The 26,718-nt window shown below is 49.0% G+C and overlaps 1 protein-coding gene across 4 annotated transcripts in view; it reads right to left on the bottom strand.

Annotated features, from left to right (window-relative positions):
- The window catches only part of RAI2 (retinoic acid induced 2), a 175,857-nt gene extending 150,339 nt beyond the window's left edge, over positions 1-25,518 (bottom strand). Inside the window, exon 1 of one of the 4 annotated variants that reach the window (XR_012750252.1) lies at positions 25,317-25,518. Coding sequence is in view for 2 of the 4 variants with exons in the window: in XM_075334199.1 (XP_075190314.1) it covers positions 25,078-25,123 (46 nt within the window). In the remaining 2 variants the exon portion in view is untranslated. Of the gene's footprint in view, positions 1-11,651; positions 11,683-25,077; positions 25,276-25,316 lie in introns of those variants that run through there. The other 3 variants (XM_075334201.1, XM_075334199.1, XM_075334200.1) reach the window with 3 other exon arrangements.
- Positions 25,519-26,718: the final 1,200 nt, after the last annotated feature.

The following is a 26,718-nucleotide window of genomic DNA, read 5'->3' as shown; positions in this document are numbered from 1 at the left end:
TGCACGTTGCATTTTGGAGCACAGCGATTTGCATGCTGAAATTTTGATCCAAATCGCTGCGCTCAAAAAAGCAGCACGTCACTTATTCCGTGCGCTTTGGATGCAGCCCCCACTCTGTCTATGGGAGAGGCAGCATCCAGAGCGTATGAAATCGGCATTTATTCTGCAGAAACACTGCATCCATTACGCAGTGTTTCTGCAGTGATTTGAAGCGCATATGTGCTGTCAGATTGCTACAGAATATTTGTCACGGCAGTACGCAACGTGCGCACATAGCCTTAAGCGGGCTTTACACACAGCAACATCGCTAGCGATGTTGCTGGTGAAAGCACCCGCCCCCGACGGTTGTGCGTCACGGGCAAATCGCTGCCTGTGGCGCACAACATCGTTAGTCCCCGTGACACGGACTTACCTGCCTAGCGACGCCACTGTGGCCGGCGAACTGCCTCCTTTCTAAGGGGAGGTTCGTTCGGCATCACAGCTGCGTCACTAAGCGGCCACCCAATAGAAGTAGAGGGGCGGAGATGAGCAGGCGTAACATCCCGCCCACCTCCTTCCTTCCTCATTGCAGGCGGACGCAGGTACGATGATGTTCCTCGTTCCTGCGGTGTCACACATAGCGATGTGTGGTGCCGCAGGAATGATGAACAACTTGCGTCCTGCAACAGCAATGATAATCGGAATTAGAACAACCGGACAACGATCAACGATTTGGTAAGTAATTTTGATCGTTAACGGTCGTTCATGCGTTTCCCGCGCTAACGAGGCCGGATGTGCGTCACGAATTTCGTGACCCCAACAACATCTCGTTAGCGATGTGGTTACGTGTAAAGCCCGCTTTACTCTACACGCCGTCTGGCCTCTGTTAATTGGTGTGCACAAAACTCTTGCTGACCGTACTTTTGTGCACATCTAAAAACACAAGTAAAAAGATGGACACTTCTGGATCACAGGTCAGATGGGAGTTCAAAGTGCCTCATTAACATGAATTTTCCATTGGGAATTTTATCATGTTTTTCAGAGATTTACACGTAATCAGAGTAGAGCGCAGGATAAATGTGAGCTGCACCTTACTGCGATCTTTGGGAGGCAGTATAAAACAAATCAACAGCAGTTGAACAATTTACTTTATTACTACCTTTTAAGGCAGCATGATTACAGTGATGCCAGATTTCTATAGTTTTTTTGTTAGGTTTTACTACTATCATACTAATAAATGCTTTTTTTCTTTTTTTTATAAAGAAGGGAATTTTGTTTACTTACCGTAAATTCCTTTTCTTCTAGCTCCAATTGGGAGACCCAGACAATTGGGTGTATAGCTATGCCTCCGGAGGCCACACAAAGTATTACACTAAAAGTGTAAAGCCCCTCCCCTTCTGCCTATACACCCCCGTGCCTCACGGGCTCCTCAGTTTTGGTGCAAAAGCAAGAAGGAGGAAAAAATTATAAATTGGTTTAAAGTAAATTCAATCCGAAGGAATATCGGAGAACTGAAACCATTGAACATGAACAACATGTGTACACAAAAAACAGGGGCGGGTGCTGGGTCTCCCAATTGGAGCTAGAAGAAAAGGAATTTACGGTAAGTAAACAAAATTCCCTTCTTCTTTGTCGCTCCATTGGGAGACCCAGACAATTGGGACGTCCAAAAGCAGTCCCTGGGTGGGTAAATAATACCTCATAATAGAGCCGTAACGGCTCCGTCCTACAGGTGGGCAACCGCCGCCTGAAGGACTCGCCTACCTAGGCTGGCATCTGCCGAAGCATAGGTATGCTGCCTGACACACCTGCTGAGCCGTAGCCTGGTGCCGCAAGGCCCAGGACGCTCCCACGGCCCTGGTAGAATGGGCCTTCAGCCCTGAGGGAACCGGAAGCCCCGAGGAACGATAAGCTTCGAGAATTGGTTCCTTGATCCACCGAGCCAGGGTTGATTTGGAAGCTTGTGTCCCTTTACGCTGGCCAGCGACAAGGACAAAGAGTGCATCCGAGCGGCGCATGGGCGCCGTACGAGAAATGTAGAATCTGAGTGCTCTCACCAGATCTAACAAGTGCAAATCCTTTTCACATTGGTGAACTGGATGAGGACAAAAAGAGGGTAAGGAGATATCCTGATTGAGATGAAAGGGGGATACCACCTTAGGGAGAAATTCCGGAACCGGACGCAGAACCACCTTGTCCTGGTGAAACACCAGGAAAGGGGCTTTGCACGACAACGCTGCTAGCTCAGACACTCTCCGAAGTGAAGTGACTGCTACTAGGAAAACCACTTTCTGCGAAAGGCGTGCGAGAGAAATATCCCTCATTGGCTCGAACGGTGGTTTCTGAAGAACCATCAGCACCCTGTTCAGATCCCAGGGTTCTAACGGACGCTTGTAAGGAGGGATGATGTGACAAACCCCCTGCAGGAACGTGCGTACCTGTGGAAGTCTGGCTAGGCGCTTCTGAAAAAACACAGAGAGCGCAGAGACTTGTCCCTTAAGGGAGCCGAGTGACAAACCCTTTTCCAATACGGATTGAAGGAAGGACAGAAAAGTGGGCAAGGTAAATGGCCAGGGAGAAAAACCCTGAGCAGAGCACCACGACAGGAATATTTTCCACGTCCTGTGGTAGATCTTGGCGGACGCTGGTTTCCTAGCCTGTCTCATAGTGGCAATGACCTCTTGAGATAATCCTGAAGACGCTAGGATCCAGGACTCAATGGCCACACAGTCAGGTTGAGGGCCGCAGAATTCAGATGGAAAAACGGCCCTTGAGACAGCAAGTCTGGTCGGTCTGGTAGTGCCCACGGTTGGCCGACCGTGAGATGCCACAGATCCGGGTACCACGACCTCCTCGGCCAGTCTGGAGCGACGAGGATGGCGCGGCGGCAGTCGGCCCTGATCTTGCGTAACACTCTGGGCAACAGTGCCAGAGGAGGAAACACATAAGGGAGTTGAAACTGCGACCAATCCTGAACTAAGGCGTCTGCCGCCAGAGCTCTGTGATCTTGAGACCGTGCCATGAATGTCGGGGCCTTGTTGTTGTGCCGGGACGCCATTAGGTCAACGTCCGGCATGCCCCAGCGGCAACAGATCTCCTGAAACACGTCCGGGTGAAGGGACCATTTCCCTGCGTCCATGCCCTGGCGACTGAGAAAGTCTGCTTCCCAGTTTTCTACGCCCGGGATGTGAACTGCGGAAATGGTGGAGGCTGTGGCTTCCACCCACAGCAGAATCCGCCGGACTTCCTGGAAGGCTTGCCGACTGCGTGTCCCGCCTTGGTGGTTGATGTATGCCACCGCTGTGGAGTTGTCCGACTGAATTCGGATCTGTTTGCCTTCCAGCCACGGCTGGAACGCCTTTAGGGCAAGATACACTGCCCTTATCTCCAGAACATTGATCTGAAGGGAGGACTCTGTCCGAGTCCAAGTACCCTGAGCCCTGTGGTGGAGAAAGATCGCTCCCCACCCTGACAGGCTCGCGTCCGTCGTGACCACCGCCCAGGATGGGGGCAGGAAGGATTTCCCCTTCGACAGAGAAGTGGGGAGAAGCCACCACTGAAGGGAAGCTTTGGCTGCCCGAGAAAGGGAGACGTTCCTGTCGAGGGACGTCGACTTCCTGTCCCATTTGCGGAGAATGTCCCATTGAAGTGGGCGCAGATGAAACTGCGCAAAAGGAACTGCCTCCATTGCTGCCACCATCTTCCCTAGGAAGTGCATGAGGCGCCTCAGGGCGTGTGACTGACCTTGAAGGAGAGATTGCACCCCTGTCTGTAGTGAACGCTGTTTGTTCAGCGGAAGCTTCACTATCGCTGAGAGAGTATGAAACTCTATGCCAAGATATGTCAGTGATTGGGCCGGTGTCAGATTTGACTTTTGAAAATTGATGATCCACCCGAAACTCTGGAGAGTTTCCAGAGCAATGTTCAGGCTGTGTTGGCATGCCCCTTGAGAGGGTGCCTTGACAAGTAGATCGTCTAAGTAAGGGATCACCGAGTGTCCCTGAGAGTGTAGGATTGCCACCACTGTTGCCATGACCTTGGTGAAGACCCGTGGGGCTGCTGCCAGGCCGAAAGGCAGTGCCACGAACTGAAGGTGTTCGTCCCCTATGGCGAAACGCAGGAAGCGCTGATGCTCTGGTGCAATCAGTACGTGGAGATAAGCATCTTTGATGTCGATTGATGCCAGGAAATCTCCTTGGGACATTGAGGCGATGACGGAGCGGAGCGATTCCATCCGGAATGAGACCTGCCCGCGGTCCGAAAGGACCGAAACCTCGATTGTACCTTCCGTGGTTGAGGTCTGTTTGGTTTGGACTGGGGTAAGGATGAATCCTTTCCCTTGGATTGTTTAATGATTTCATCCAATCGCTCACCAAACAAGCGGTCGCCAGACAATGGCAAACCGGTTAAGAACTTTTTGGAAGCAGAGTCTGCCTTCCATTCACGTAGCCACATGGCCCTGCGGAGTACCACCGAATTGGCGGATGCCACCGCCGTACGGCTCGCCGAGTCCAGGATAGCATTAATGGCGTAGGACGCAAACGCCGACGCCTGAGTGGTGAAGGACACCACTTGCGGGGCAGATGTACGTGTTACTGCATTAATCTGCGCCTGACAAGCTGAGATAGCTTGGAGTGCCCATACGGCTGCGAATGCTGGAGCAAAAGACGCGCCGATAGCTTCATAGATGGATTTCAACCATAGTTCCATCTGTCTTTCAGTGGCATCTTTGAGTGAAGCCCCATCTTCCACTGCAACTATGGATCTAGCCGCCAGTCTGGAGATTGGAGGATCCACCTTAGGACACTGAGTCCAGCCCTTGACAACCTCGGGGGGGAAGGGATAACGTGTGTCCTTAAGGCGCTTGGAAAAACGCTTGTCTGGACAGTCTCGGTTTTTCTGGATTGCCTCTCTGAAGTCAGAGTGATCCAGAAACATATTTAATGTACGCTTGGGAAACCTGAAACGGAATTTCTCCTGAGAAGCAGACTCCTCAATTGGAGGAGCTGGGGGAGAAATATCCAACACCTGATTGATGGTCGCTATAAGGTCATTCACTACTGCGTCACCTTCAGGTGTATCTAGGTTGAGAGCGGCTTCAGGATCAGAATCCTGATCTGATACCTCCGCTTCATCCTCCAGAGAGTCCCCCTGCTGGGACCCTGAACAGTGTGATGAAGTGGAGGGAATTTCCCAGCGACCCCGCTTGGGTGGCCTGGGACTGCGGTCCGTGTCAGAGACCTCACCCTGGGACCTATGGGTTACCCCAGGGGCACTTTGCTGTTCCAATTGAGGGGGACCAGGGGTCAAAGATTGGACAGTGCCCGGGGCCTGAATCACCGGTCTGGACTGCAATGCTTCCAGTATTTTAGCAGACCATTTATCCATACTCTCAGACAGTTTGTCAGCAAAGGCTGCAAACTCCGTCCCTGTCACCTGGACAGTGGTAGCAGGTGGTTCCACCTGGGCCACCAGTCGCAGAGGCTCCGGCTGAGTAAGTGCCACAGGGGCCGAGCATTGCACACAATGAGGGTCAGTGGAACCTGCCGGTAGTACAGCTGTACAAGAGGTACAGGTTGCAAAGTACGCCTGTGCTTTGGCACCCTTGCTTTTTGCGGATGACATGCTGTTGTCTCCTCTGAGAACAACCAGGAGGGTATATAGCCAAAAATGAACAGAGCGACCGTACAGTGCAAATGTATAGCCTATAAGCCTATATATATATATATACACTTCGGCACTCAGTGGGGCCAGCACCACAGGTGCTGCTTACCGACCGCTCAGAGCGGTTGTGTGATCACCAGATTCCCTGCCTGGGTCTCCCTGTGTTGTCTCTCCTCTCCAGCGTCTGAATCGCTGACAGGAATGGCTGCCGGCGTTCTGTGGGGAGGAGGGGACCGTGGGCGTGCCCAAGAAAAGTGCGGGAATCTAGTGCCCCAGTGTACTGAGTGAGGAGGGAGGAGGATACTAATGTATGCTCCAGCCCTCAGCGCTGACGATCTGTGCAGCGTCCCGCCCTTCCCCTGACTGGCAGGCCTGTGGGCGGGAATATACGACACTAGGCCGCAGAAGCCGGGGACTAAAGTTATAAGCGCGGCCGGCAATAAGCGCGGCCGCGCGGTAGTCCCCGGCGCACTAACACACCCAGCAGTGCTGCAGTGTGTATGGCACAAGCGCTCCATGCGCGGTAGTCCCCGGCGCACTAACACACCCAGCAGTGCTGCAATGTGTATGGCACAAGCGCTCCATGCGCGGTAGTCCCCGGCGCACTAACACACCCAGCAGTGCTGTAATGTGTATGGCACAAGCGCTCCATGCGCGATCCCCACGGGGACACAGAGTACCTCATAGTAGCAGGGCCTTGTCCCTGACGATACCCAGCTCCTATCCAGCAGATTCCCAGGGGCTGCGGAGGGAGCACGGTCCCAGTGCCTGGAGACCGATCTGGATCCCACTTCACCCAGGGCCCATTAAGGGATGGGGAAGGAAAACAGCATGTGGCTCCTGCCTGTGTACCCGCAATGGGTACCTCAACCTTAACAACACCGCCGACAAAGTGGGGTGAGAAGGGAGCATGCTGGGGGCCCTGTTATGGGCCCTCTTTTCTTCCATCCGACCTAGTCAGCAGCTGCTGCTGACCAAGCTGTGGAGCTATGCGTGGATGTCTGCCTCCTTCGCACAAAGCATAAAAACTGAGGAGCCCGTGAGGCACGGGGGGTGTATAGGCAGAAGGGGAGGGGCTTTACACTTTTAGTGTAATACTTTGTGTGGCCTCCGGAGGCATAGCTATACACCCAATTGTCTGGGTCTCCCAATGGAGCGACAAAGAAATAAAGTTTTGTTGCATTACTTAGTTTCGAAGGCTATAGTTTTTTTTCTGACAACAGTCATGTGAGAACTTGTTTTTTACGGGATGGGTTGGAGCTTTTATTTGTATAAGGCCGGCATCACACCTGTGATTGACTCGCACGAGTGCAATGCAAGAAAATCTCGCATTGCACTCGGACCCATGTTAATCAATGAGGCAGCTCCAATCTGCCATTTTTTCCTCAGCTCAAATCGGACTGAGGAAAAAAATAATAAATAAATAAATCGCAGCATGCTTTCTCGTGCAAGACTCTCCAATGCAAGTCTATAGTTACGAGAAAAAAACGGATGTCACACGGACGGCACACAGACCATCCTAGTGATATCTGTTTTTTTTTTTAAATACAATTCTATCATGTAGCAGAGAACACTGTAAATGCTCCTATACATGACTGTAAATGAGTAACAGCTGCTGAGGATAAAAACGGATTGCACACTGACAGCACACGGATGAAAAGTGAGAAAAAAATCGTCCTACTCTCCGGCATGAGCATTGGACTGATTTTTCAATCGCAAGTGTGACGCCGGCCTAATTTTTGGCCACATACTATTTTTTGATTGCTTTCTGTTCCACTTTTTGTGAAGCAGAATGAAGATGAAACAGCAATTCAGGAATTGTTGAATGGCTTAACAAAAAAAAAGAAAATCACATCTTTCTTCTTCAGGTCAGTACTATAATAGTGATGCCACATTTCTATTTATTTTTTTTAATGTTTAGTGGCTTTTACACCATAAAAATATTATATAAAAAAAATAATCATTTTTGCATTGCTGTATTCTGAGAGCTATAGCTTTTTTATTTTGTCATTGACGGAGCTTGTTTTTTTGTGGGTGAAGATGACGTGTTCAGCAATACTATTTCTTTAGATATGACTTTTTGGGTCTGTTTTATTCCATTTTTTTTTAGCAGCCTTACGATGAAAAGACATAGTTTATGCTGAAATTTTTATTTATTTTTTACGGTGTTCACTGAAGAGAATAACTAGTGTGACAGTTTTATAGATCTGGTTGTTCCAGAGGCGGCGTTACCAAATTTGTGTACTTTTTTTGTAAAGTAACTTTTTACATAAATATAGGTATTTATTGGTATAATATTATATTTGTTATTTATTTTCTGATTTTTGTTTTTATATTTTTTCCATCATTTTTTTTTTTTTTACTTTGTCTCTTTATGGGACATTAACTTTTATTACTCTGATTGCTGGTATAATGTATTGCAGTGCATTATACCTGTCAGCTCCTGGCATGGTCTAACAGACTTGCCGTGGCTGGCTGTCCTAACGGTCAATACTAGGGCTGGGCGGACCCGGACTGAAAAAGTCCGGATCTGTGTGGTTTCAACATTGCCTGGGTGCCGGATCCGGGTGTTTGATTCGGATTCGGCACTTGAGAAAATAAAAAAAATAAAAGGAAAAATAAAGAAAATAAGATGAAGCAAGCACTTCATATTTACCCAGGCTCAGGCCCGGCTGTACGCTGCTCCCACGTACTGTACGTTGCTCCTGTTGCCTCCCTGTGCCACTCATTTGATATGCATGACTTTCCCTATCCACCAGGCCTCTGTGTTTGGTTACAGTCAGACGCGCCACCAGTCTCTGTGACGCCTCTTCCTGTATCAGTCACCGCTCATCGTGGCTCATTCATTCTGCACTCACAGCGGGCAGCCATGCTGCTTTATGGCCGCTTGCTGTGATATTCAGATGTAGCAAAGCTGAATTGTCGTGGGACCTCATGTGGATTACTTCGGACCTGCAGGGTGTTGATGGTTAATAAAGTGATGAAAGAGGGTGTTTTTGTATTTTATTCTAAATAAAGGATTTTTTTGGTGTTTGTGTTTATTTACTTTCATTTACAGATTAATCATGCGGGGTATCAGACACCTGCCATCATTAATCTAGGGTTTAGTAGTAGCTGTGCGCTGTTATTAACCCCTTATTACCCCGATTGCCACCACATCAGTGCATTCGGGAAGAGCCGGTAAAGCACCGGGCTTGTCACATTAAATGGATGCGACAATTCCAGGCGGCTGGAGGCTGCTATTTTTATACCAGCCCTAGCTGTGAGCTTTATCTTAGCTGGGTATCACAATTGGGGGGGGGGACTGCATGTCGTTTGTTAGAATTATTTAATTAAATAAGTTAAAAAAAAGAAGCAGTTCCTCTTAGGCTGGAGTTACACTTGCGAGGGCCTTGAACGAGTCTCGCATCGCATCACCCAGCACGGGTGCACAAACTCTCCTGACAGGAGCTGCATGTATTTATCAGATTGTACTCGTCCGTGCAAAATGCAAGTGGAACCATACCCACAGACAGCTGCACTGCTTTCTCAACCCACCGGCTGTCCTGGCACCTGTGATTGGTTGCAGTCAGCTGACACACTGTCAATCAGGGTGGGGGCACGTCTAACTGCAACCAATTAAATGCGTTGGTGGGCGGGGAAAGCAGTGAATATTCTATATTCTGATGGTTGTCAGCTCCAGAAGGGATAGCGTGACCTGGAAGTAGCTTACCACCATGACAGAGGTTCAGCGAGTACACCGCGCGCGCTCATACTCACATATCCCTTCTACCCACATTTTTAATCTCCGGATTATGGTTCACACAGACATATATGGGTATCAGATTTCGGACCGGATCCAGGTTTTTTAAAAAAATTCAGCAGGGACAGAGGGGGCACTGATCAGACAGGAGATGAAGCTCCCTCCCTCTTCCAGCCTCCTAAATGCCACAATCTATATAGATTGTGGCATTAAGGGGGTTAAACAGCTGGGCGGTGCAGGCACCACTCCTAGCTGTGAGAGCCGGGTCTTGGCTGTCACGTAAACTGATCTCCTGGTGGCAATCGCATAGGAACAGCCCCTGTGCCCTGCACGATCGCCATGACGTACCCATACATCATAGGTTGGGAACCTCTTCCCAACCATAACATATAAGTACGTCATAGGTTGTGAAGAGTAGGATTTTTCCGGGGTAAAGGTCCAGTCACACTAAGCAACTTACCAGCGATCCCAACAACGATAGGGATCGCTGGTAAGTTGCTAGGAGGTTGCTGGTGAGATGTCACACTGCGACGCTCCAGCGATCCCACCAGCAACCTGACCTGGCAGGGATCACTGGAGCGTCGCTACACGAGTTGCTGGTGAGCTCACCAGCAACCAGTGACCAGACCCCGATATTTACCTTGGTTACCAGCGCACGCAGCTACACGTGCAGAGAGCAGGGAGCAGTGCACACTGAGCGCTGGCTCCCTGCTCTCCTAGTTACAGCACACATCGGGTTAATTACCCGATGTGTGCTGCAGCTAAATGTGCACAGAGCAGGGAGCAGCGCACAATGCTTAGTGCTGGCTCCCTGCTCTCCTAGCTACAGCACACATCGGGTTAATTAACCCGATGTGTCCTGCAGCTACATGTGCACAGAGCAGGAGCCGGCTCTCAGGCACTGACAGTGAGAGCGGCGGAGGCTGGTAACAAAGGTAAATATCGGGTAACCAAGGACAGGGCTTCTTGGTTACCCGATGTTTACATTGGTTACCAGCCTCCGCAGAAGCCGGCTCCTGCTGCCTGCACATTTAGTTGTTGCTGTCTCGCTGTCACACACAGCGATCTGTGCTTCACAGCAGGACAGCAACAACTAAAAAATGGCCCAGGACATTCAGCAACAACCAACGACCTCACAGCAGGGGCCAGGTTGTTGCTGGATGTCACACACAGCAACATCGCTAGCAACGTCACAAAAGTTGTTCGTTAGCAGCGATGTTGCTAGCGATGTTGCTTAGTGTGACGGGGCCTTAAAGTACTGCAAGACTACAATGGTTATTAGAAAAAGCCATCAATGTGTACTCTTATCAGTCTAACCTCAAACAACTGTATTGTTTACATGCGTACAGATAAAGGTACATGTCCCTCAAATTAATGGAACTGAGCTATGGCACTGGGCACAGCCATGCTCATGTGTACAGAAGTGTACCTATTTAGACAATGAAGACGCTGCACTCTCTTTGTTGTGCTAATATAGCCAATTTTATTGAAAACCCATTTAATTCATACTAGGAACAAAACTTTCTAAAACAATAACCAAAAAGAACGGATCAGAGTCACCATTAATGTCATTAAAAAAAACGTCTCAATTTGTATTAAACTATCACTTTTGACAGGTGCATACTATATTATTATATATAAACTGTGTCACTAGTGATGGGATCAGTTTAATGACAGTACATATATATCTGACCGTCTTTCTAACAGCCTCCCCCCTCCCCAATCCACCCCCAATAAAATTGCAATTGATTTTTGGTATACCTTAAACAATTCTATTACGGGAGAGACTTAGATTCATGTTCCTCTATCTATTGAAGTGTATTGGCTTGTGAAACCTGGCAATTACATATCAAGACAAGACAGACAAGTAGTTTTCAGCTCAGCAAAATATTTAAGGAAAATGACAAGAATCTGCCAATAGATAGAAATAGTATTTTAAGAGTTTGCAATATCTGCAGCTCTATGTCTTTTCACTTCCATGCAATGCAACTCAAGGGTTAATGCTACAAGCAACTATCTATGGTAATTCTCTGTACAATCTTACAATCTTAGAAATAGTGACTCCTAAAATAACAGCACATTATTCCCAGCACCTCCTTAACCGCACCGTCAGCTTTTCAGGCTGAATTAATTACTGGTGCATCCCACATAGCCTGTGCCCCCTCCTCACAATGCGAGAATACTTAATTATTGTGCTTTAAGGAGGCCAACAACTTAGAAGAAAGGCTATTTCATCAGACACTGTCAAAGCTAAACTACAACATACCTCCGCTCCAAGAATTCTCCATATTGTCTTCTACATGACACAAAGGGAAATATCTGCAGCAGATCAGTCCGGATCAGCAACATCAAATGTGCATGGTTACAGTCATACAGCGCCCCCTACTAAAGTCATCAAAGAGGTCCCTGATGAGAAAGTGAGGACCCCCACCCCACCTGGTGAAGAGGAACATAATGGCAGGGGGGGAATCTGTCACTCACTGATTGATTGACATGACACTCCCGATCCTCAATGGCTTTCCATAGTAGCTGTAGTGTTCATTATATAGGAGCCAAGCCTATAATACTCATTATACAGGCTAGAAGACCGGTCCAATTATTCTTCAAAAGCTAGAGTATGTATAATGTGGCACTCTTCCTCTTAAAGGGGAAAGCTCTGATCGGGTCTATCAGGGAGAAATAAATGTGGGTGGAAAAGAGTATGAAGAAGAAAGAAAGAACAAGTCATGAAAGAGGTAATACCTGTCCAACTATGGCAAACTGGTACAACAGCTGAACACACGGTCCACACACACGTTACACTCATGGTACATACACACGGTACACATACACACGGTAAACACACACACGCGGTACACACACACAAAGTATAAGTGTTTCTAGCAGTTTGAAGCTGAAAAAAAATAGGTGCACCCTTTTATTGATGGCAGAATCGGAATAAGAGGTACCAAATTCACTAAATAGGTGCATACCTCTTAATGATGGGAGCAGTGGAATAAGATAAGCCAAATTCACTAAATAGGTATGTGGCGCCCTGGACAAGCCAGGTCGTCACAGGTACTGCAACAACACACCCCACACGCCAGATAGGCACACCGAAGTCAGACAAAAATCCTTGTTGCCTCCCTCCAGGGACTGATGTCCACACCAGGGGGTGGAGCCAGGTGGTTGGCCCCACCCACCAAGGAGTACACAGTCCTGGAGGTGGGAAAAGGAAGTCAGTGTAGTGAGAGGGAGTTCAGATCAGTTAGGGAGTTGAAGAGTGAAGTGGTAGCGGAGGAGACTGACCGTGTCCGGGTGCGTGGCCCGGGCACATACAGCAAGGTTGGCAGACGGTGGTGACAGTCTGCAGGAGGGGCTGATTGACGTGAACCGTAAGGACCGGGGACGGGCGGTGACCGCCGGTACCGGATCGGGGAGCGAAGAGAAGCCAGCACCATTCGGCAGGGCCTACGGACCCCGACCAGGCTTGTAGTCGCCGTAAAACCGGTCAAATCCGTTAGCGAAGGGAACCTCCAGGGTTTCCCAGCAGTCAAGACCCGATTAAAGGCAACAGCTCAAACCGTGAAGGGAAATACAGTCACCGCCAAGGCTACAGTTCCCAGGGCCAGAGCCTGCGGGCAAAAGGGGCTCCCTCAGCCTCCATCCAAGCTGGGGAGCGGGTTACCGGTGGGAAGCCACCAGAACCGAGAACACAACACAGGTGCAGGGAAAGGCAGTCATCGCCAACCTACCGGGAGAAGAACCACCGCAGCCGTCTGTGGGACCCGTCCATCCAGCCGTTTGTTTTACCGGAGACTTTGTATTCATCATTGGCTGAGTGAGTACCACTGTGCCGTGCGGCACCGCGCTGCCCCCGCGAGCCTGCACCTCACCAGGTCCCGTAACCCACCTGCCATCCTTCCCTCACCGGGCCCCGGGACAACCAACCCCCTACCCACGGAGGGGAAAAACAACATCCAAGCTGCTCCCTGTCATCGCTCCCGGGATCCCCGTCCAGAGCAGCGGTGGTGTCACAACCTCACCACAACCATGGGTGGCGTCACGGACAATAAATCCCCACAACCATTCCCCTTTTCACTCACGGGCGAGAAGCGCCGCTCAAGTCCCCGGGATCCGGGCCACCACTCGAGCCACCACCGAGCAGCAAAGTGAAGCAGCAGCAGCGCCGGACCCGAGCGTGGTGAGTGCAGCGCAGCGTCCCCTCCTCCGCACGCGACAGGTACACGCCCCTTAACCCCTTCACGACCTAGGACATAACAATACGTCCTAAATCATGAAGGGGTGATCACCGCCGGCTGCTGCGGTTAGCCAGCAGTGATCCCCGCATATGACTGCTGATTTGAACAGCAGACATGTGTGCCTCAAAGACGAGGGTGGATCCACGATCCATCCGTGCCTGTTAACCCCTTAAATCACCCTGTCAAAATATGATAGCGATATTTAAATCACTGTAGCGGGGAATGCGCCTTTCCCCGCCACTATCAGAGGCCCCGTGATATGATCCTGGGGAGCTGATGGTTGTCATGGTAGCGACGGGTCATGTGATCACTCCTCTGTCGCTTTCATGACGTAGTTTCTGTTACAGCTGGCAGAGCAGCAGCTGTAACAATGATGCAGCATTTCTGAATGAGCAATCAGACTGCTGATCCTTATAGTCCCCTAGGAAGACTAGTAAAATTAAAAAAAAAGGTTTTAAAAAAAAATTCAAATCCCCCCTATTTGCCCCATAGAAAATTAAACGGTTAAACAATATACACATAATTGGTATCACTGCATTCAGAAATACCTGATCTATCAAAATATAAAATCAATTAATCTAATCAGTAAATGGCGTAGCTTCAACAAAATTCCAAACGCCAAAATTATTTTTTTTTGGTCGTGGCAAATTCTGCGCAAAATGCAATAACAGGCAATCAAAATGTAGCATCTGCGCAAGAATAGCACCAATAAATGTCAGCTCGAGACACAAAAAATAAGTAGCCACTACACCTCATATCCTGAAAAATGAGAACTCTACGGGTCACGGAATACAGCACAAACAGTGCACCACTTTTTTTGGACAAACTTCTGAATTTTTTTTAACCACTTAGATAAGAGTAAACCTATACATGTTTGGTGTTTATAAACTCATACCGACCTTAGGCATCACACCAACACATCAATTTTACTATATAATGAACACGGTGAATAAAATACCCCAAAAACAATCATGCAATCGCGCTTTTTTGCCATTTTTCCGCACTTGGAATTTTTCTGCCATTTTCCAGTACACTATATCGTAAAACTTATGGTTTCATTGAAAAGTACAACTCGTCTTGCAAAAATCAAGCTCTCGTATGGAAAGAAAATAAAAAAGTTACGGCTCTCAGAAAAAGGGGAGCAAAAAATAAAACAAAAACCAGGAAATCGACCGGGGGTGAATGGGTTAATGATGGGAGCACTGGAATAAGATGAGCCACGTTCGCTAAATAGATGCATACTTCTTAATGATAAGAGAACTGGAATAAGATGTGCCAAATTCTCTAAATAGGTGCATGCCTCTTAATGATGGCAGAAAAGGAACAAGACGTGCCACATTCACTAAATAGGTGCACACCTCCTAATAATGGGAGCACTGGAATAAGATGAGCCACATTCACTAAATAGGTGCACACCTCCTAATAATGGGAGCACTGGAATAAGATGAGCCACATTCACTAAATAGGTGCACACCTCCTAATAATGGGAGCACTGTAATAAGATGAGCCACATTCACTAAATAGGTGCTCGCCTCTTAATGATGGCAGAAAAGGAACAAGATGTGCCACATTCACTAAATATGTGCACACCTCCTAATAATGGGAGCACTGGAATAAGATGAGCCACATTCACTAAATAGGTGCACACCTCCTAATAATGGGAGCACTGGAATAAGATGAGCCACATTCACTAAATAGGTGCACACCTCCTAATAATGGGAGCACTGGAATAAGATGAGCCACATTCACTAAATAGGTGCACGGCTCTTAATAATGGGAGCACTGGAATAAGATGAGCCACATTCACTAAATAGGTGCTCGCCTCTTAATAATGGGAGCACTGTAATAAGATGAGCCACATTCACTAAATAGGTGCACGGCTCTTAATAACGGGAGCACTGGAATAAGATGAGCCACATTCACTAAATAGGTGCACGGCTCTTAATAATGGGAGCACTGTAATAAGATGAGCCACATTCACTAAATAGGTGCACGGCTCTTAATAATGGGAGCACTGGAATAAGATGAGCCACATTCACTAAATAGGTGCACACCTCCTAATAATGGGAGCACTGGAATAAGATGAGCCACATTCACTAAATAGGTGCACACCTCCTAATAATGGGAGCACTGGAATAAGATGAGCCACATTCACTAAATAGGTGCACGGCTCTTAATAATGGGAGCACTGGAATAAGATGAGCCACATTCACTAAATAGGTGCACACCTCCTAATAATGGGAGCACTGTAATAAGATGAGCCACATTCACTAAATAGGTGCACGGCTCTTAATAACGGGAGCACTGGAATAAGATGAGCCACATTCACTAAATAGGTGCACGGCTCTTAATAATGGGAGCACTGTAATAAGATGAGCCACATTCACTAAATAGGTGCACGGCTCTTAATAATGGGAGCACTGGAATAAGATGAGCCACATTCACTAAATAGGTGCACGGCTCTTAATAATGTATGGTACACAAGAGAAAAAGAAAATGTGCAACAAGTGGGATCACCAGAAATGACCATGTAATATCATTTTATTAATCAAAAACATACAAACACACAGATATTCATTAAAAACAATTAAAAAGGCAAAAAGCTTGTACATACATTTGGTACCAATAATATAGGCCACCAAAATACACCCCACCCTCTCAGCAAGCCAAAGAAAAACCCCACATGATAAATCAGAGTAAATGTGATAGCCAAAGGACCTTGTTCAATCAATAATAGGCAGCAAGCACGGCATACTAAACGAAACAATGGCAAGCAGAAAGACAATTACTGCCTACAAATACCTCAAAGCCGCATGGAAGTAATCTGCCCTAAAGACAAATGTCTGGAACAAATATGGCAATTCACATACCCAGGGGTCCTGCACGGGGTAAATGGCAAAGCAAATATCATGAGAAGGGTGGGGTGAAAAACCCCACGCGTATCGCTACAGGGAGTTGTAGCTTCCTCAGGGGAAAGTGAGGTACACTGTGGTAGATATGTCTTAAATAGCCGTTATAATCAAAGAAAATTGCTTACCAGCATGGGCAAGGAGGAGGAGGGAGAGGTCGCTATGCAACCTGGAGACGCCGATGGGCGCCGCCATTGTAAGTCATGTGATCAAATCCCATGATCCTTTTCAGCAGGCCAACGTCACAGCCCGAACGGAAGCTACCATGCAGGGTCGCTATGCAACCTGAAGACGCCAATGGGCGCCGCCATTGTGAATCATGTGATCAAATCACATGGTCCCTGTTTGCAGGCAAACGTCACAGCCCGAACGCAAGCGCAGTAATATCCGCGCCACAAGCACGATTAGCGATCCCATAATATACAAAAGACATATGTATTATACATCATGCATATAAAACAGGTAATACATATGTGCTAGATGAACAATATAAGTCACTTTGTATATACGGAAATCACACATAAGTCTGCGCATGCGCAGTATCAGTGAGTAATCCCCGAAGGGACATTTCAAGTGTAGGGATGAAAAAAACTTAACAGCACAGTGGTACTGATCATATTGCCACTAGAGGGATATTGGATGTCAATCCATCAAACGGGTACCTATATTACGCACACACAATGCTGATATGTCACGCACAAACACTTATGGCCTACATCACGTGTCCATATGACATTTATGTGGACTTTTATTTGCAGCCATATGTCCTTACTTTGGATTCATACGTCAGAGATTCGTCGCACTTGATCACCCAACTTGAACAGGTGGAGGTACAGGCTGGTACACTCTTGGTCACCATGGACATCGAGTCGCTATATACGTGCATTGAACACGATTTGGGAATTCAGACGGTCACCTACTTTCTGGATCGTCGCTCTACAGGTGATAGGAAACACGATTCGTTTCTTCTTGAACTGTTACATTTTGTTTTACAAAATAGTTTTTTCGTGTTCGATCGTGTTTTCTACAAACAAACGTCTGGGACCGCGATGGGTGCCCGCTGTGCCCCCTCCTATGCCAACCTATTTTTGGGTTGGTGGGAGGAGACACAGGTGGCGCCCATCGCTTTGTTCCAGAGGCACGTGCCAAAATGGTTTAGATAATCGACGATGTTCTTTTTCTCTGGACAGGTGACCGTGCGTCTTGTGAAGATTTTATTGCCCAGCTGAATGAGAATCCGTGGCACATCCGACTGTCTGCAAGTATATCAACAACAATGGTGGAATTCCTCGATTTGAGGGTTATGTTAGAGAACAACCATATTACAACATCCCTGTTCCGGAAACAGACAGCTACCAATAGTGTGTTACATTACTCCTCTTTTCATCCGAGACATGTGCGAGACGGGATACCCAAGGGGCAGTTTTTGCGAGTACGCCGCAACTGTACCGATGTCACCACCTTTAGGAATGAGGCACAAGATTTGACCACGCGATTTATCAAGAGAGGATACCCACGCAAGGTTGTTTCCAAAGCCTTCCAACACTCAGCCAACACCCCACGGTCCGACACGTTTCGGGGCAGACTGAGAACTGAGATGGGCACTATAAACTTGGTGACCACATATAACAACCATTGGGATAAGGTACGACAGGTTCTTACAAAAAATTGGAATATCCTCCTTAGTGAGCCCAGGTTGACTCCATTTATCAGTGCCCACCTCACTAAATAGGTGCACACCTCCTAATAATGGGAGCACTGGAATAAGATGAGCCACATTCACTAAATAGGTGCACATCTCCTAATAATGGGAGCACTGGAATAAGATGAGCCACATTCTCTAAATAGGTGCACGGCACTTAATAACGGGAGCAATGGAATAAGATGAGCCACATTCACTAAATAGGTGTACACCTCCTAATAATGGGAGCACTGGAATAAGATGAGCCACATTCACTAAATAGGTGCACGGCTCTTAATAATGGGAGCACTGGAATAAGATGAGCCACATTCACTAAATAGGTGTACACCTCCTAATAATGGGAGCACTGGAATAAGATGAGCCACATTCACTAAATAGGTGCACACCTCCTAATAATGGGAGCACTGGAATAAGATGAGCCACATTCACTAAATAGGTACACGGCTCCTAATAATGGGAGCACTGGAATAAGATGAGCCACATTCACTAAATAGGTGCACACCTCCTAATAATGGGAGCACTGGAATAAGATGAGCCACATTCACTAAATAGGTGTACACCTCCTAATAATGGGAGCACTGGAATAAGATGAGCCACATTCACTAAATAGGTGCACATCTCCTAATAATGGGAGCACTGGAATAAGATGAGCCACATTCACTAAATAGGTGCACACCTCCTAATAATGGGAGCACTGGAATAAGATGAGCCACATTCACTAAATAGGTGTACACCTCCTAATAACGGGAGCACTGGAATAAGATGAGCCACATTCACTAAATAGGTGCACGGCGCTTAATAATGGGAGCACTGGAATAAGATGAGCCACATTCACTAAACAGGTGCACACCTCCTAATAATGGGAGCACTGGAATAAGATGAGCCACATTCACTAAATAGGTGCACGGCTCTTAATAATGAGAGCACTGGAATAAGATGAGCCACATTCACTAAATAGGTGCACGGCTCTTAATAATGGGAGCACTGGAATAAGATGAGCCACATTCACTAAATAGGTGCACGGCTCTTAATAACGGGAGCACTGGAATAAGATGAGCCACATTCACTAAACAGGTGCACACCTCCTAATAATGGGAGCACTGGAATAAGATGAGCCACATTCACTAAATAGGTGCACGGCTCTTAATAACGGGAGCACTGGAATAAGATGAGCCACATTCACTAAACAGGTGCACACCTCCTAATAATGGGAGCACTGGAATAAGATGAGCCACATTCTCTAAATAGGTGTACACCTCCTAATAATGGGAGCACTGGAATAAGATGAGCCACATTCTCTAAATAGGTGTACACCTCCTAAAAATGGGAGCACTGGAATAAGATGAGCCACATTCACTAAATAGGTGCACATCTCCTAATAATGGGAGCACTGGAATAAGATGAGCCACATTCTCTAAATAGGTGTACACCTCCTAAAAATGGGAGCACTGGAATAAGATGAGCCACATTCACTAAATAGGTGCACGGCTCTTAATAATGGGAGCACTGGAATAAGATGAGCCACATTCACTAAATAGGTGCACGGCTCCTAATAATGGGAGCACTGGAATAAGATGTGCCACATTCACTAAATAGGTGCACGGCTCTTAATAATGGGAGCACTGGAATAAGATGAGCCACATTCACTAAATAGGTGCACACCTCCTAATAATGGGAGCACTGGAATAAGATGAGCCACATTCTCTAAATAGGTGTACACCTCCTAAAAATGGGAGCACTGGAATAAGATGAGCCACATTCACTAAATAGGTGCACGGCTCTTAATAACGGGAGCACTGGAATAAGATGAGCCACATTCACTAAACAGGTGCACACCTCCTAATAATGGGAGCACTGGAATAAGATGAGCCACATTCACTAAATAGGTGCACGGCTCTTAATAACGGGAGCACTGGAATAAGATGAGCCACATTCACTAAACAGGTGCACACCTCCTAATAATGGGAGCACTGGAATAAGATGAGCCACATTCTCTAAATAGGTGTACACCTCCTAATAATGGGAGCACTGGAATAAGATGAGCCACATTCTCTAAATAGGTGTACACCTCCTAATAATGGGAGCACTGGAATAAGATGAGCCACATTCACTAAATAGGTGTACGGCTCTTAATAATGGGAGCACTGGAATAAGATGAGCCACATTCACTAAATAGGTGCACGGCTCCTAATAATGGGAGCACTGGAATAAGATGTGCCACATTCACTAAATAGGTGCACGGCTCTTAATAATGGGAGCACTGGAATAAGATGTGCCACATTCACTAAATAGGTGCACGGCTCTTAATAATGGGAGCACTGGAATAAGATGTGCCACATTCATAAAGACTAGCATACAACAGTATGAATGGCCATAGTGTATCACAGCTTGCTATATACGAGGCCACACAGTATATAGTTACTTTTCAGAACCTTATTGCTAACCTCTTTACATTGATACAAGTTTTCCATAGGCTGGCGTCCAAATATTTGGCAGTATGTCATACCAACCTATTATAAAACAATACGGCATTGTAGCTGCTACACAATGTTTTGTTAATGATTACTCCACTGTTTATCTACATTGTAATACACAAATGAAAGGAGCTATTGGTTCAGAACGCAAATAAAACATTAATAAATCCAATGACTCCTGTGTATTAAATCATCTTGATCCGTTCCCTCCACCCCGTGTCTTGTTATGGAAGCGCCAAATATATCTGGCTGTCAAAAAACGCACCTCTGGGATTTGTGACTGTGAAGCACAAGGCAGCAGCTGTTTGGCACTGCTCAATACTAAACAAACTGCAGGGACATTGTATGTAGTGACATCTGGAGATTCTTCTTGAGTAGATCTCCGCCGATCCAATCAGGTTTCTGAGACATTAATACAAAGATCTAAATGATTCCCCGCTGCAAAAGCCATTCACATCACATTGTTCTATTGTAGTTAGCACTCCAAATCATGACCAGTGAAGAATTAATCAGGGGGCACGCCTGCTTGTGGATACTCCCAGACAGACCACCATACAAGAGCTGAAAATATTGGAAGTTTGATGCAAAAAAGGTGCATTAGTCCAACATGTAACATTTCAGATACACTTGCCTTTTTAAAAGCATAACAAAGTCTACATATATATATATACACACATATATATTTATATATACACACATGCAGTACATACATACACAAATAATGGCATCAAACATCCGAGTCACAAACAATGAAATCATAAAAAGATGACCAAAGCAAAACATAAGGAGCAGAAAGCAAAAAAACATCCATTAGTTATCTAGAGGAGTGATATACCTGAGAAAGGCTGAAGGACCTGAAACATCGCGTGTGGGACTAATGCACCTTTTTACAACAAACTTGGACTACTGACTCCTTCCATTGTTCCATTGTATCTCACTGCTACTAATGTTTTATATTAGATGATAAATGATAGTGCTACAATGATATAATCACATCCAAAAAGTAAAAGTAGGTGCAGTATACATTACAGAGCATGCAGCTAGTGATAATCAGGGGTAGTCTGCCACCTATGGATTGTTGGGGATTAGGAAATTGTCACACCCGTGTGCATATGCCTTCACAGAGCAAAACCCTCTGTTTAGAAGCCAGAATATAAAGCTGAATGAGCGGCTCAAGCAGCCAGACCATATAATGGGCACAACACAACATAACACTTCCACTGGAACGACGACTGCCTGCAGCATGCTCTGGCCCAAATAGATTGCTAGGGTTAGAGAAGCCAGAAAGAAGGGGTTATAGGGCTGGTACATCTGTGGATACAGATTATAATACAGAGTATTAATATTCTTTATCAGTGCAGTTCCTGGGTAAGTGCCTAGAGTAAGAGATGGTCTCCTAAGGATATAAGGTACATGATATACTGATGCAGACTGTACGCACCCGTAGTATCTGGCCTGGAGACCCACACTGCACCCACCAGTGGCATATAGCTGGGAGCTCTGACACCAAGACTGTACCCCCAGTGGTATATGGCCGAGAGACCCAGACTGTACCCACCAGTGGCATATGGCCGGGAGCCCTGACACCCAGACTGTACCCGTCAGTGGCACATGGCGGAAACCCTGACACCCAGACTGTACCCACCAGTGGTAAATGGCCAGGAGTCCTGACACCCAGACTGTACCTGTCAGTGGCATATAGCCGGGAGCCCTGACACCCCGACTGTACCCACCAGTGGTAAATGGCCGGGAGCCCTGACAACCAGACTGTACCCACCAGTGTGGCCAGGAGTCCTGACACCCAGACTGTACCCATCAGTGGTATATGGCCGGGAGCCCTGACACCCAGACTGTACCCACCAGTGGTATATGGCCGGGATCCATGACACCCAGACTGTACCCACCAGTGGTATATGGCCGGGAGCCCTGACACCCTGACTGTACCCACCAGTGGTAAATGGCCGGGAGCCCTGACACCCAGACTGTACCCACCAGTGTGGCCAGGAGTCCTGATACCCAGACTGTACCCATCAGTGGTATATGGCCAGGAGTCCTGACACCTAGACCGTACCCACCAGTGGTATGGCTGGGAACCCTGACACCCGTCAGTAGCATATGGTCGAAAGCTCTGACACCAAGAATGTACCCGTCAGTGGCATATGGCCGGGATCCCTGACACCCAGGCTGTACCCACCAGTGGTATATGGCCGGGAGCCCTGACACCCAGACTGTACCCACCAGTAGTATATGGCCAGGAGTCCTGACACCCAGACTGTACCCACCTGTGGAAAATGGCCGGGAGCCCTGACACCCAGACTGTACCCACCAGTGGTATATGGCCGGGAGCCCTGACACCCGGGGTGTACCCATCAGTGGTATATGGCCGGGACCCCTGACACCCGGAGTGTACCCATCAGTGGTATATGGCCGGGAGCCCTGACACCCAGAATGTACCCACCAGTGGTAAATGGCCGGGAGCCCTGACACCCAGACTGTACCCACCAGTGGTATATGGCCGGGAGCCCTGACACCCGGACTGTACCCACCAGTGGTATATGGCCGGGAGCCCTGACACCCGGACTGTACCCACCAGTGGTATATGGCCGGGAGCCCTGACACCCAGACTGTACCCACCAGTGGTATATGGCCGGGAGCCCTGACACCCAGACTGTACCCACCAGTGGTATATGGCCGGGAGCCCTGACACCCGGACTGTACCCACCAGTGGTATATGGCCGGGAGCCCTGACACCCGGACTGTACCCACCAGTGGTATATGGCCGGGAGCCCTGACACCCAGACTGTACCCACCAGTGGTATATGGCCGGGAGCCCTGACACCCGGACTGTACCCACCAGTGGTATATGGCCGGGATCCCTGACACCCAGACTGTACCCACCAGTGGTATATGGCCGGGATCCCTGACACCCAGGCTGTACCCACCAGTGGTATATGGCCGGGATCCCTGACACCCAGACTGTACCCACCAGTGGTATATGGCCGGGATCCCTGACACCCAGGCTGTACCCACCAGTGGTATATGGCCGGGAGCCCTGACACCCGGACTGTACCCATCAGTGGTATATGGCCGGGATCCCTGACACCCAGACTGTACTCACCAGTGGTATATGGCCGGGATCCCTGACACCCAGACTGTACCCACCAGTGGTATATGGCCGGGAGCCCTGACACCCGGACTGTACCCACCAGTGGTATATGGCCGGGAGCCCTGACACCCAGACTGTACCCACCAGTGGTATATGGCCGGGAGCCCTGACACCCGGACTGTACCCACCAGTGGTATATGGCCGGGATCCCTGACACCCAGACTGTACCCACCAGTGGTATATGGCCGGGATCCCTGACACCCAGGCTGTACCCACCAGTGGTATATGGCCGGGATCCCTGACACCCAGACTGTACCCACCAGTGGTATATGGCCGGGATCCCTGACACCCAGGCTGTACCCACCAGTGGTATATGGCCGGGATCCCTGACACCCAGACTGTACCCACCAGTGGTATATGGCCGGGATCCCTGACACCCAGGCTGTACCCACCAGTGGTATATGGCCGGGAGCCCTGACACCCAGGCTGTACCCACCAGTGGTATATGGCCGGGAGCCCTGACACCCGGACTGTACCCATCAGTGGTATATGGCCGGGATCCCTGACATCCAGACTGTACCCACCAGTGGTATATGGCCGGGATCCCTGACACCCAGACTGTACCCACCAGTGGTATATGGCCGGGAGCCCTGACACCCGGACTGTACCCACCAGTGGTATATGGCCGGGAGCCCTGACACCCAGACTGTACCCACCAGTGGTATATGGCCGGGAGCCCTGACACCCGGACTGTACCCATCAGTGGTATATGGCCGGGATCCCTGACACCCAGACTGTACCCACCAGTGGTATATGGCCGGGATCCCTGACACCCAGACTGTACCCACCAGTGGTATATGGCCGGGAGCCCTGACACCCAGACTGTACCCACCAGTGGTATATGGCCGGGATCCCTGACACCCAGACTGTACCCACCAGTGGCATATGGCCGGGAGCCCTGACACCCACTGTCACTGAATCCGTGTTATTAGAGGTCACATTAACCCTTTTTTGTAGCATTTCAGTTTTCTCAATAAATCTTAATAGTAATATATTTAATGTTCGCTAATCCTTCCACAGATAGATAACATCAGTCTATAGAAAGTATTTTCCAAATATTATTTTATAATTATGCTCTATTTAAAATAAATAAATAAAAATAAAAAATTCAGACATTTCATGGACATAGTACTATGTGGATAAAAGCATGCCAGGCTCCAGATAACATTGTGGGCACGGTTCCCAGTGCCCAGCTCCTACCATCAGCCCCTCCTGGTAACATCTGCACAGGCTCCTTCACATCCATCGCATCCCCTCCTGTACATAATGGAGAGATGGAGACGAGCTGCACATCCCGCTGTATCCTCTCGTAACCTTCCAGCCCTCCCGGGCTCCTGTGCGGAGGATGATGGTGGCTCCTCAGTCATTATAGCACCGAGCCCATTCCAGCCCATATGACATTGCCTGGTACGCCAGCCCGTGGCAGTGCCCGCCCTTACCTGCTTGGAAGCTGGCATGCAGTGGCACTGGCTGTCCTGGCCGTGGGTCCCGGAGCAGAGGGAGCCCTAGCGCTACCGGCCGTCCATCACGCCGTGCCCGGTGTCTGTGGATGTGCTGCGCTCCGCCCTCTCCTGTCTCGGTGTCTCTGGCACCGCCCGGCGGTCTGTGTGACGACTCCCAGGCGTCTGCCTCCCTCCTCTGCCCAGGGACTCTCCTCACACACTGCTTAGGAGAGAGTGTCCTCACAGACACGGCTGGGGAATGGCAGTCACCGTCCTCACAGACACGGCTGGGGAATAGCAGTCACTGTCCTCACAGCCACGGCTGGGGAATGGCAGTCACCGTCCTCACAGCCAAGGCTGGGGAATGGCAGTCACCGTCCTCACAGCCACGGCTGGGGAATGGCAGTCACCGTCCTCACAGCCAAGGCTGGGGAATGTCAGTCACCGTCCTCACAGCCACGGCTGGGGAATGGCAGTCACCGTCCTCACAGCCACGGCTGGGGAATGGCAGTCACCGTCCTCACAGCCACGGCTGGGGAATGGCAGTCACCGTCCTCACAGCCACGGCTGGGGAATGGCAGTCACCGTCCTCACAGCCAAGGCTGGGGAATGGCAGTCACCGTCCTCACAGCCACGGCTGGGGAATGACAGTCACCGTTCTCACAGCCACGGCTGGGGAATGGCAGTCACCGTCCTCACAGCCACGGCTGGGGAATAGCAGTCACCGTCCTCACAGCCACGGCTGGGGAATGTCAGTCACCGTCCTCACAGCCACGGCTGGGGAATGGCAGTCACCGTCCTCACAGCCACGGCTGGGGAATGGCAGTCACCGTCCTCACAGCCAAGGCTGGGGAATGTCAGTCACCGTCCTCACAGCCAAGGCTGGGGAATGGCAGTCACCGTCCTCACAGCCACGGCTGGGGAATGGCAGTCACCGTCCTCACAGCCACGGCTGGGGAATAGCAGTCACCGTCCTCACAGCCAAGGCTGGGGAATGTCAGTCACCGTCCTCACAGCCACGGCTGGGGAATGGCAGTCACCGTCCTCACAGCCACGGCTGGGGAATGGCAGTCACCGTCCTCACAGCCAAGGCTGGGGAATGGCAGTCACCGTCCTCACAGCCACGGCTGGGGAATGGCAGTCACCGTCCTCACAGCCAAGGCTGGGGAATGGCAGTCACCGTCCTCACAGCCACGGCTGGGGAATGGCAGTCACCGTCCTCACAGCCACGGCTGGGGAATAGCAGTCACCGTCCTCACAGCCAAGGCTGGGGAATGTCAGTCACCGTCCTCACAGCCACGGCTGGGGAATGGCAGTCACCGTCCTCACAGCCACGGCTGGGGAATGGCAGTCACCGTCCTCACAGCCAAGGCTGGGGAATGGCAGTCACCGTCCTCAC

This window comes from Anomaloglossus baeobatrachus, chromosome 2 (genome assembly GCF_048569485.1).
Source record: "Anomaloglossus baeobatrachus isolate aAnoBae1 chromosome 2, aAnoBae1.hap1, whole genome shotgun sequence".
Classification (NCBI taxonomy): domain Eukaryota; kingdom Metazoa; phylum Chordata; class Amphibia; order Anura; family Aromobatidae; genus Anomaloglossus; species Anomaloglossus baeobatrachus.
This window is presented reverse-complemented; position numbering and strand designations above follow the sequence as displayed.